The 12688-nt window shown below is 42.0% G+C and overlaps 1 protein-coding gene and 1 long non-coding RNA gene across 7 annotated transcripts in view; both read left to right on the forward strand.

Moving 5' to 3' along the window:
• LOC115166946 (phosphoethanolamine N-methyltransferase 3) overlaps window positions 1-10422 on the forward strand; it is a 45760-nt gene extending 35338 nt beyond the window's left edge. For all 6 annotated transcript variants that reach the window (XM_029720920.1, XM_029720954.1, XM_029720945.1 and 3 more), the window contains 9 exons: window positions 496-632; window positions 4419-4576; window positions 4807-4995; window positions 5587-5676; window positions 5801-5890; window positions 8173-8295; window positions 8427-8558; window positions 8673-8789; window positions 10290-10422. In XM_029720920.1, coding sequence (XP_029576780.1) covers window positions 496-632; window positions 4419-4576; window positions 4807-4995; window positions 5587-5676; window positions 5801-5890; window positions 8173-8295; window positions 8427-8558; window positions 8673-8789; window positions 10290-10400 — 1147 coding nt within the window. In that variant the 3' untranslated portion in view covers window positions 10401-10422. The remainder of the gene's footprint in view (window positions 1-495; window positions 633-4418; window positions 4577-4806; window positions 4996-5586; window positions 5677-5800; window positions 5891-8172; window positions 8296-8426; window positions 8559-8672; window positions 8790-10289) is intronic.
• LOC115166983 (uncharacterized) lies at window positions 639-1338 on the forward strand. Its single transcript, XR_003870417.1, has 2 exons — window positions 639-894; window positions 936-1338. It is a non-coding gene; the product is annotated as an uncharacterized LOC115166983 (long non-coding RNA).
• Window positions 10423-12688: the final 2266 nt, after the last annotated feature.

A 12688-nucleotide genomic window follows, 5' to 3' on the forward strand; every position in this document is an offset into this window, starting at 1 on the left:
CATCAGTTATGATGTTATTCTGATGTGTACCCCCCCATCAGTTATGATGTTATTCTGATGTGTACCCCCCCACCAGTTATGATGTTATTCTGATGTGAACCCCCCCATCAGTTATGATGTTATTCTGATGTGAACCCCCCCATCAGTTATGATGTTATTCTGATGTGAACCCCCCCCCCCATCAGTTATGATGTTATTCTGATGTGAACCCCCCCCCCCCATCAGTTATGATGTTATTCTGATGTGAACCCCCCCCCCATCAGTTATGATGTTATTCTGATGTGAACCCCCCCCCCCATCAGTTATGATGTTATTCTGATGTGAACCCCCCCCCCCATCAGTTATGATGTTATTCTGATGTGAACCCCCCCCCCCCATCAGTTATGATGTTATTCTGATGTGTACCCCCCCCATCAGTTATGATGTTATTCTGATGTGAACCCCCCCCCCATCAGTTATGATGTTATTCTGATGTGAACCCCCCCCCCCCATCAGTTTTGACATCATCTTCTCCAACTGGCTGCTGATGTATCTGAGTGACGAGGAGCTGACGTCACTAACAGAGAGGATGCTGGGATGGCTCTCCCCCGGAGGATACCTGTTCTTCAGGGAGTCCTGCAACTACCAATCAGGTATGAGCTCTAAAATCACCTGAATATCTATTGTGAGTCACTCTTCCAGCCTAATGAATCCCTAAACCCTCCTGTAGAGCTGAGAGGTTACTGTCTTATGAATCCCTAAACCCTCCTGTAGAGCTGAGAGGTTACTGTCTAATGAATCCCTAAACCCTCCTGTAGAGCTGAGAGGTTACCGTCTAATGAATCCCTAAACCCTCCTGTAGAGCTGAGAGGTTACTGTTTAATGAATCCCTAAACCCTCCTGTAGAGCTGAGAGGTTACTGTCTGAATCCCTAAACCCTCCTGTAGAGCTGAGAGGTTTGGATAGGTGGAAGCAACATGGTGATACATCTACCCAGACACTCTTCTCATCCTGTCGTCTTCTCATCATTTATTACCTAACTTAACAGATCACTATTCAGTCCACTTTCACAGGTTACTTAAATTCACATCATATAGTCTACTGTCCATCTGTAAGGGATAATAAATGAGGCTATGCGTTCTATGGCGAATAATGAATAACGTGACCCTTCCACAGAGTTGCCTTATTTTCCAGAGAATGCATAGAGCCCCAAGTTGATTATCCTTTTTAATAACTTGGCTATCATTTAACACATTTGCCGCTAGATATGTGTTCCTTTGTCGCTAGATATGTGTTCAACATCCACTGAAGTAGCTAGCAAGTTTACTAGATAGAATTGTGTAGAGTTTTGAAAAAAAAGGGCAGTTTTGAAAACGTGTGAGCAGTTGGAAGAAACTAATGTAAATGTTTACAATCAGACCATGATCATACCGATTTATACCATGGCATTGTTGAATACTTGTTTCTGATTGGCTTGAAGGGCATTCTAGAGCATGCATTATTTTCCTATAACCCACAGTATAGTTGCACGGTAGAATTCAATGGCTATAGTTCATTCTTACACGTTCTATGTTTGAGCTGCTTTTGAAAGCAAAAGACGAATTCGTCTTCAATTCTTCGATGGTCTTGTAGCCCATTCCAGCCTTGTGTAGGTCTACAATCTTGTCCCTGACATCCTTGGAGAGCTCTTTGGTCTTGGCCATGGTGGAGAGTTTGGAATCTGATTGCTTTTGTGGACAGGTGTCTTTAACAGGTAACTAACTAGCTGCGGTTAGGAGCACTCCCTTTAAAGAGTGTGCTCCTAATCTCAGCTCGTTACCTGTATAAAAGACACCTGGGAGCCAGAAATCTTTCTGATTGAGAGGGGGGTCAAATACTTATTTCCCTCATTAAAATGCTAATCATTTTATAAAGTTTTTGACATGCGTTTTTCTGGATTTTGTTGTTATTCCGGCTCACTGTTCAAATAAACCTACTATTAAAATTAGACTGATAATTTCTTTGTCAGTGGGCAAACGTACAAAATCAGCAGGGGCTCAAATACTTTTTTCCCCCCACTGTAAATCTAAAGCTCTTTGGTCTTTCATAGGCTTATATCTAAATTTCAATACAATGTTCTACAGTGAAAGTAATCTGCTGAGAGGGGTAACAAGTACACTGTTAACACCAATGCAATGTAGAAACAGAAAATATTTATTAGGCCAAACATTACTGTTGTATACAGTAGCATACAACAAAACCATAAACATATGTAAACCAAAAGTATATTCTGTAAAATACAGTAAAGAACACAATTGTGTGTGTGGGGTCCCAGGGGGGGGGCAGTACAGGAATTGGGTGGGGGGGGGGGGCAGTCACCAGTGCTAAGCTACGCTTCATCTCTTCTCCGGGCTGGGTCTGGCCACAATACTTCGTTCACATCACAAGATATGTTTTCTCTTGCCAAACATGGAGGGAAGTATCTCCTAGCATGGCGTATCCAACCTTGGACAGAGGCAACCTCTATGTCCCCACATGCGTCCTCCATTGCCTGGAGAAGCGGCATGCGGGCATAGGGTTGGCGATCATACACTTTCCAGCGCCAGGCTGAGAAGAAGTCCTCTATGGGATTTAGAAAAGGTGAATATGGGGGTAGGTACAAAACTACAAATTGTGGATGGGTGGCAAACCAGTTTTGGACCAGAACAGCCCGGTGAAAACTAACATTGTCCCATAAAACCACAAATCTAGCAGGCTCCTGATCTGGATCAGGGACAAGCATTGTGTAAATTGCATCCAGAAAAGTGAGCATATGGCCGGTGTTGTACGGACCCAGTGTGGCATTGTGATGGAGGACCCCGTTTTGAGTGATGGCAGCACACATAGTTATATTACCCCCACACTGTCCAGGGACATTGGTAATTGCCCTCTGTCCTATTACATTTCTTCCGCGGCACCTGGTTTTGGTGAGGTTGAAGCCAACCTCATCCACAAATAATTGAATGGCGAATTACATGGGCTCCAGCTCCAATACTCTAACAGACAAAAGGATATACAGATGAGTAAATATGGTATGTCTGAAGTACTGGAAGTAGCGTTGCATACATACCTCTACAAAGTCATGTCGCATATTCTTGACTGTCAGCGTTTCTCTCAAACGGCACCTTGTAAAGTTGTTTCATCGTCACTCGGTGCCGTTGGAGGATGCGTTGTATGGTCGACAGGCTTGCAGGATTGATGTTGTTAAATATGGTGTCATTATTCAAGATATGCTCTCTTATCTCTCGAATCCTAATTGCATTGTTGGCCAAAACCATATTTATAAATTGCAGTCTCTTGTACATCTGTAAACAAGCGTCCTCGTCCTCCATGATGTCTTTGCCTTTCCACTCTGTACAGAATTCAAACACAGTATGTGTTCAGCATGGGAACTGTAAACAATGTACTAAGGTAGTACAGCATGATAACCAACCTCATTCATTCAATGCTGTGCAGTAAATGGATGGCTTAGAGTTACAAATGTTTATGCAATACTATGCAGTCATACGTATTTTACAGTACATTACTGTAATGCTAATATAGTCATTAGATAGTTGCATACCTGTTCTCATTTTTGAAGGTTCGAGTTATGGACGCCACTGTAAATCGACTCAAGTGGGGCTGGACTCTCAGTCCAGCCTCTCTCATGGTCAAACCGTGGTTGATCACATGATCAACAAGTGTTGCCCTAATCTCATCAGAGATGGCTCTCCTTCCTTCTCTTCTTTGCCCTCGTCTTTGACTTTGTCCTCGTTGTTGTCACCTGCCTCTCCCTCCTACTCCTCTTGCTCTCTGTCCATTGTTGGCATCCATTGTTCAAAACAGGTAATCTGACCTTTGACCTATTTATAGGCCTATACTAAAGTAAAGCAGTGATTGGTTAGTGATCAGTTAAGCAATTAGTGTTTGCACATGTGAGGAGTGTGTGTGTGACCTGGTGAATAAGTGTAGCATATTGATTGGTTGTGTTTGGAAAAGGAAAGCAAGTCACTTCCTGTTAGATTTTTGTGTTTTAGGTAGAGAATTGTGTGTAGTGTTTTGAAAAAAGTGTTTTATGCAATTGACAACTGAGTCAAAGGCTGAGAAATAGCTTATGGTTTTGGATATTTGGTGTGTAGTTTTGCACTTTGAGTGAGAGGTTTCAAAAATCGTGTGACATGAAAAGATTTTGTGTATAAGCAGTTGGAGAAAACTGTAATGCTGCCATTAAACTCTCTCTCTCTCTCTCTCTCTCTCTGTGTCCAGGTGACTTTAAGAGGACGTTTAACCCCACACACTACATCTCTCTCTCTCTCTCTCTCTCTCTCTCTCTCTCTCTCTCTCTCTGTGTCCAGGTGACTTTAAGAGGACATTTAACCCCACACACTACATCTCTCTCTCTCTCGCTCTCTCTCTCTCTCTCTCTCTCTCTCTGTGTCCAGGTGACTTTAAGAGGACATTTAACCCCACCCACTACAGATCGTCAGCCCACTACAGTCACCTGATGACAACAACACTGCGGGAGGAATCAGAGGGGGCGGAGAAGCAGGTGTTTGGCTTTGACATCGTGCTCAATAAAACCGTGCAGACATACATCAAGGTAGGTTGCTTTATTGCTACTGATTGTGTTATGTCTTAATATAATATGTGTAAATAAACATTAATGGCCCTGTCAGGGGGGGTGTGTGTGTGTGTGTGGTGTGTGTGTGTGTGTGTGTGTGTGTGTGTGTGTGTGTGTGTGTGTGTGTGTGTGTGTGTGTGTGTGTGTGTGTGTGTGTGTGTGTGTGTGTGTGTGTGGCATCTTACTCTCCCTATATCTTCCTGTCTCAGATGAAGAAAAACCAGAACCAGGTGTGTTGGCTGTTGGAGAAGGTGGGTCGGGACACCGCCTGTCAAGAGGGCTTCAGAACCTTCCAGCAGTTCCTGGACAACCAGCAGTACACACGCAAAGGCATCCTGCGATACGAGAAGATGTTTGGGGCAGGATACGTCAGCACTGGGGGACTCAGCACTACCAAGGTGGGTTTAAGGTTTGGGAGTCCTGCACACACACACGCACACACACACACACACACACACACACTCGTGTCCACATGCAAACACATTCACACACGCACACACACACACGCTCGTGCCCACATACAAACACATTCACACACGCACACACACACACACACACACACGCTCGTGTCCACATGCAAACACATTCACACACGCACACACACACACGCTCGTGCCCACATACAAACACATTCACACATGCACACACACACACACACGCGCGCTCGTGCGCACATTCATACACACTCACACACACACACCGCCAACATAGGTTTGTGACATCAAGACCCAGAGCAGCAAGGTTGTTGTTTTCCTATGGACACATGGGCATAGGAACCACGACAAAGTTGACAAAAAATGACTGAAACATGGAAGGACAACACACAGGAGAGATTGTGTCGTTACTGTTTAGACTGGGCTACACAGACTGCCACGGTACTGTGCTCTTTTGGCCTTCTCTGTATACAAATACCAAACGTGTGGGTAGTTATTATTGGAATGGACTTGACACATTCTGTTTTTTTGTTGTTGTTACTTTGTGGTGAAAAGGAGTTTGTGGACCTGCTGAACTTGAATCCTGGGATGAAGGTGCTGGATGTGGGGTGTGGCATCGGTGGTGGAAACTTCTACATGGCAAAGGTCAGCCCAAGTGACATTAGTATATAGGAGAAATGATCCAGTCCACTATATATGTACATTCACGTTACACACAGCAGGATGTGGTTAGGTCATATATCCCAATGATGACGATGATGTTCTGCAGGCCTTCGGCGTGGAGGTGCTGGGCCTGGACCTGTCAGCCAACATGGTGGATATCGCCATAGAGAGGGCCATGGAGGAGAAACTTCCATCGGTGAGTCTGATTGGTCGTCAGTTGAATGAGGTCATGTTGTTGCTGTCTTCTGGACTTGGATCTGTTTGATGGTGGAACAACAGTTATCTCCTTCCTTGCAGTTATTTATGTGTGTTTCCCTACAATGAGAAACATAGTAGGTTAGGGTTACTAGGTCTACAATGAGAAACATAGTAGGTTAGGGTTAGAGTTACTAGGTCAACAATGAGAAACATAGTAGGTTAGGGTTAGAGTTACTAGGTCAACAATGAGAAACATAGTAGGTTAGAGTTACTAGGTCTACAATGAGAAACATAGTAGGTTAGGGTTAGAGTTACTAGGTCTACAATGAGAAACATAGTAGGTTAGGGTTAGAGTTACTAGGTCAACAATGAGAAACATAGTAGGTTAGAGTTACTAGGTCAACAATGAGAAACATAGTAGGTTAGGGTTAGAGTTACTAGGTCTACAATGAGAAACATAGTAGGTTAGGGTTAGAGTTACTAGGTCAACAATGAGAAACATAGTAGGTTAGAGTTACTAGGTCAACAATGAGAAACATAGTAGGTTAGGGTTAGAGTTACTAGGTCTACAATGAGAAACATAGTAGGTTAGGGTTAGAGTTACTAGGTCTACAATGAGAAACATAGTAGGTTAGGGTTAGAGTTACTAGGTCTACAATGAGAAACATAGTAGGTTAGGGTTAGAGTTACTAGGTCTACAATGAGAAACATAGTAGGTTAGGGTTAGAGTTACTAGGTCTACAATGAGAAACATAGTAGGTTAGAGTTACTAGGTCAACAATGAGAAACATAGTAGGTTAGGGTTAGAGTTACTAGGTCTACAATGAGAAACATAGTAGGTTAGGGTTAGAGTTACTAGGTCTACAATGAGAAACATAGTAGGTTAGGGTTAGAGTTACTAGGTCAACAATGAGAAACATAGTAGGTTAGGGTTAGAGTTACTAGGTCAACAATGAGAAACATAGTAGGTTAGGGTTAGAGTTACTAGGTCTACAATGAGAAACATAGTAGGTTAGGGTTAGAGTTACTAGGTCTACAATGAGAAACATAGTAGGTTAGAGTTACTAGGTCTACAATGAGAAACATAGTAGGTTAGGGTTAGAGTTACTAGGTCAACAATGAGAAACATAGTAGGTTAGAGTTACTAGGTCAACAATGAGAAACATAGTAGGTTAGAGTTACTAGGTCTACAATGAGAAACATAGTAGGTTAGAGTTACTAGGTCTACAATGAGAAACATAGTAGGTTAGAGTTACTAGGTCAACAATGAGAAACATAGTAGGTTAGGGTTAGAGTTACTAGGTCTACAATGAGAAACATAGTAGGTTAGGGTTAGAGTTACTAGGTCTACAATGAGAAACATAGTAGGTTAGGGTTAGAGTTACTAGGTCTACAATGAGAAACATAGTAGGTTAGGGTTAGAGTTACTAGGTCAACAATGAGAAACATAGTAGGTTAGGGTTAGGGTTACTAGGTCTACAATGAGAAACATAGTAGGTTAGGGTTAGAGTTACTAGGTCTACAATGAGAAACATAGTAGGTTAGGGTTAGAGTTACTAGGTCTACAATGAGAAACATAGTAGGTTAGGGTTACTAGGTCAACAATGAGAAACATAGTAGGTTAGGGTTAGAGTTACTAGGTCTACAATGAGAAACATAGTAGGTTAGGGTTAGAGTTACTAGGTCTACAATGAGAAACATAGTAGGTTAGAGTTACTAGGTCAACAATGAGAAACATAGTAGGTTAGGGTTAGAGTTACTAGGTCTACAATGAGAAACATAGTAGGTTAGGGTTAGAGTTACTAGGTCTACAATGAGAAACATAGTAGGTTAGGGTTAGAGTTACTAGGTCTACAATGAGAAACATAGTAGGTTAGGGTTAGAGTTACTAGGTCAACAATGAGAAACATAGTAGGTTAGGGTTAGGGTTACTAGGTCTACAATGAGAAACATAGTAGGTTAGGGTTAGAGTTACTAGGTCTACAATGAGAAACATAGTAGGTTAGGGTTAGAGTTACTAGGTCTACAATGAGAAACATAGTAGGTTAGGGTTAGAGTTACTAGGTCTACAATGAGAAATATACTAGGTTATGGTTACTAGGGAGTAAAGTTCAAGCTGTCTTTTTTATTTCTATGGTTCCATTGTTTTGAAAATGATACGTTCTACATGTCTTTTAATTCTAGGTAGATCAAAGTCATGTTAATTAAGTTACAATTAAATGTAGTAGAAGGTGTAGTAGAAGTGTTTTAGTGACAGGTATTACCTGCCATTTCCTGCAGGTCCACTTCGAGGTGGCTGACGCCACTAAGAGAGAGTTCCCAGAGGCCTCGTTTGATGTGGTCTACAGTCGAGACACCATCCTGCACATCGACGACAAACTGGCACTGTTCAAACGCTTCCACGTGAGTGTGTGTGTACACACACGCGCACACACACGCACACACAACCGCACACACACCTTAACATCAATTCCAGACTGTATTATATTTTGCTGTCTGTTTTTACCATCCAAAACGCTGTGTATCATCTTCAGTCGTGGCTGAAGCCCGGTGGCCAGGTTCTGATCTCTGACTACTGTTGTGGAGAGAAGCCCTGGACTCCTCAGTTCCAGGAGTATGTCAAACAGAGAGGTTACGTTCTCTACACCCCACCACAGTACGGCAAGGTAGGTCCAATCATAACCCTGATAATATCACCCTGACCTGACTTTTACCACACACGTTATAATATCTTAGAATTTGCCTATGTAGCTCCGTATACTGTGACTGTCTGTCTGCAGTTCCTACAGCAGGCAGGTTTCTCTAACGTACGTGCCGAGGACAGGACAGCCCAGTTCACGGAGGTGATCCAGACAGAGCTGGAGAGAGCAGCGGCCATGAAAGACGAGTTCATTAAGGTAGACCATTTGCTCTCTTTCTGTCTCTCTTTCTGTCTCTCTCTGTATGTCTCTGTCTCTCTGTCTCTCTGTCTCTCTGTGTCTCTGTCTGTATGTCTCTGTCTCTCTCTCTCTCTCTCTCTCTCTGTATGTCTCTGTCTCTCTGTGTCTCTCTCTCTCTGTCTCTCTTTCTGTCTCTGTCTCTCTCTGTATGTCTCTGTCTCTCTCTCTCTCTCTCTCTCTCTCTCTCTCTCTCTCTCTCTGTATGTCTCTGTCTCTCTGTGTCTCTCTCTCTCTGTCTCTCTTTCTGTCTCTGTCTCTCTCTGTATGTCTCTGTCTCTCTCTCTCTCTGTGTTTCTGTCTCTCTCTGTGTCTCTCTCTCTCTGTCTCTCTTTCTGTCTCTGTCTCTCTGTGTCTCTCTCTCTCTCTCTGTGTCTCTCTGTATCTGTCTCTCTCTCTCTGTATATATATTTCTCTCTCTGTCTATCTGTCTCTCACGCACACACACAGTTGTAGTAGAGGTGATCACCAGGGCCTAAAATAAACACCCGCCACCGGCCAAATGCGGGTAGATTTTGGCATTGGTGGGTAAGATGTCTACTTCACCAGCCACATTGATGGGTGGTCAGGGCTCCACTGTACAAGCACTTCACTCGCATTTGTGAATAAAAAATAGTCAAGTATGATCACATTTATAGCAAAATAAATGCTGCATTAGAAGTTTTCAAAGTATTTCTGCCGTGTTGTTTCTTAGCTGGTAAATGAATCGCACAAAGTCAAGAGCTAGGAATCCTATAGGCTATCCCACCTGGTGCTGCAACACTGCTTGGCTAGGGACTCTGCGCATGTGAAAAGCTGAGTGAAATATTTGTTTTTAGAAGCGCTGTGCTGTGTTATTGACTGTACGTTTGTTTACTCCATGTGTAACTCTGTGTTGTTTGTGTCGCAGTGCCTAGCTTTATTTTGGCCAGGTCACAGTCTACTGAAGTGAGACTTTGTCCTTGTGTTTCTTGGCTATTTAGCTTGTTTGTTCACAAGCTAGGTTGTTTATCAGTGTTTGAGTTTCCACTGGTAGGGAAGAGAAGCCAACGCTTCTATTGGTCAGACTCAATCTCACAGGCACAAACATGACTGCAGTCGCGTTACCACAGTAACCTCCCGACCCATAACCTCCCGCAGGTGAACATTTGTCTTGTGATATTTTGGTTAAAAGACTCAGGTCACAAAAAAATGAAATGAAAGAATATGCCACATTACTTCTTACTGGTAATACATGTATTGTTTTTAAAAACATTACAAAACATGCTCATCCATTTTTTGGTGTTTTGTTGGTGTAATTTTTATTTAAAAAATAAATGTTTTGGCTGGTAAAAAAAACTGAGTGGCTGGTAGATTTTTAGATCTACCTGCAACAGTGTCTGGTGGACCAAAAAAGTACATTTCATGCCCTGATGATCACAATGTTGATACTTTGTTGGACTGTTAAACCCATGTTATCCTGTATCTTGGGTCTTTTCCTAGGAGTTCTCAGAGGAAGACTACCTGGCCATTGTCAACGGCTGGAGCGACAAACTAAAACGCTGCAAAACTGGAGACCAGCGCTGGGGCCTATTCCATGCAACAAGGAACTGAGAGAGATGGAGAGAGGAGAAAAGATAGAAAAATATCCCTTCAGGAGGGAGAGTTCAGTGCCTGGGACCAGCCACACTGCTTTCAGATCAACTAGAGGAGATTAGCAGGCACCAGGACGCCAAAATCTGAGATTACATACACTGAGGCAATTACAGATTGGAAAGTATTTTATTTGAAGTGAGAAATTGTCATTATCCAGAGACCAGTCTAACTTTAGTTTTTATCTTTAATATCTATTGATTGATAAAACGGATTCCTGTTTCTTACTTTACTTAATTTTTGTATTATTATTTTATTTGACCTTTATTTAACCAGGTAGGATAGTTGAGAACAAGTCCTTTATTTAACCAGGTAGGATAGTTGAGAACAAGTCCTTTATTTAACCAGGTAGGATAGTTGAGAACAAGTCCTTTATTTAACCAGGTAGGATAGTTGAGAACAAGTCCTTTATTTAACCAGGTAGGATAGTTGAGAACAAGTTCTCATTTACAACTGCGACCTGGCCAAGATAAAGCAAAGCAGTTCAACACATACAACAACACAGAGTTACACATGGAATAAAACAAACATACAGTCAATAATACAGTAGGAAAAAAGTATATATACAATGTGTGCAAATGAGGTGAGAATAAGGGAGGTAAGGCAATAAATAGGCCATAGTGGCGAGGTAATTACGATATAGCAATTAAACACTGGAGTGATAGATGTGCAGAATTAATGTGCTTTACTTTACTTACTTTGTTTAAATACTTTACTTTGTTTAAATACTTTACTTACTTTAAAAAGTATTTTGAATTTTTATTGAACCAAACTGAATTTGATTAAAACATTTTAACTTTGGTGTAAAGTTGACAGTATTATTGTCTTGTTATCAAAGGTGAATGTGCATCATTTCCCAGTCTGTACTATCAACATACCATAGTTTGATACGTTTTACTAATAAATGTTTGAAAGCCCCGGCTTGAATTAGTATCTGTCCGTCCGTCTTGCTGTCTCTGCCTCATTGTTCTGCCTACATGGTAAAAAAATACCTCTGTATTTACTTGTATTTACCTCGGTCTACCACTAGGTAGTAGTAAAAGAGGTAGGCTAAGAATAAAATCTGATATTCAGTACATTTTAATAGCAGGATTCTATTGTGTCTCAAATGGGGCAGCAGGGTAGCCTAGTGGTTAGAGCGTTGGACTAGTAACCGAAAGGTTGCAAGTTCGGATTCCTGAGCTGAATGTACAAATCTGTTGTTCTGCCCCTGAACAAGGCAGTTAACCCACTGTTCCTAGGCTGTGGGTTAAATAAATAAAAATGGAACCCTGTTCCCTATACACAGTGTTGGGGAGTAACTGATTACATGTACCAAATAAACAGTGACTGTTATCAGTGATGTTACCTGCAATCAGATTACATGTACTTTATGAAAAACTAGATGACTTCTTGGATTATATTTAAATTCAGAAAGGATGTTTCTGCAAAAATACACAATGTCACCTTTCAGTTTTGTCAATGACATTCAATTCAGCACAAAGTTTAAGTTTGTTCCACCTGAGAAAGTCTGACCTCACTGTGATGACACACCAAATGATGACGACCAATCAGAGACCACTATGATGACACACCAAATGATGACGACCAATCAGAGACCACTATGATGACACACCAAAATGATGACGACCAATCAGAGACCGCTATGATGACACACCAAATGATGACCACCAATCAGAGACCACTATGATGCCACACCAAATGACATAGTGTTGTCTGATTGGTGGTCATCATTTGGTGTGTCATCATAGTGGTTTCTGATTGGTGGTAATCATTTGGTGTGTCATCATAGTGGTCTCTGATTGGTCGCCATCATTTGGTGTGTCATCATAGTGGTCTCTGATTGGTGGTCATCATTTTGGACAGTTAACTAGTAACTGTAACGGATTACATTTACAATGTAACCTAGGCAACCCGGACAGTGTAGTGCACTAGCTTTGACCAGAGCCCTATAGGGAATAGGGTCCCTTTTGGGACACAGACCACTTCTCTTATCATCTCTCCTTTCTGTCCTCCCATGTCCCATTCCACTCAGCATCACAATAGGCCAGGTAATGGTCAGGTGTGCTGTTCTGTTCCCATACTGTTTCTCAATAGGCCAGGTAATGGTCAGGTGTGCTGTTCTGTTCCCATACTGTTTCTCAATAGGCCAGGTGTTGGTCAGATAGTCAGTTTGCTAATGTATCTTGTTTAGGTTCATTCATACAACCCCCTTCTTTACCCTATGTCCTTCACAGGGCCATTCTCAC

The sequence above is a fragment of the Salmo trutta genome, chromosome 3 (assembly GCF_901001165.1).
Source record: "Salmo trutta chromosome 3, fSalTru1.1, whole genome shotgun sequence".
Lineage (NCBI taxonomy): Eukaryota > Metazoa > Chordata > Actinopteri > Salmoniformes > Salmonidae > Salmo > Salmo trutta.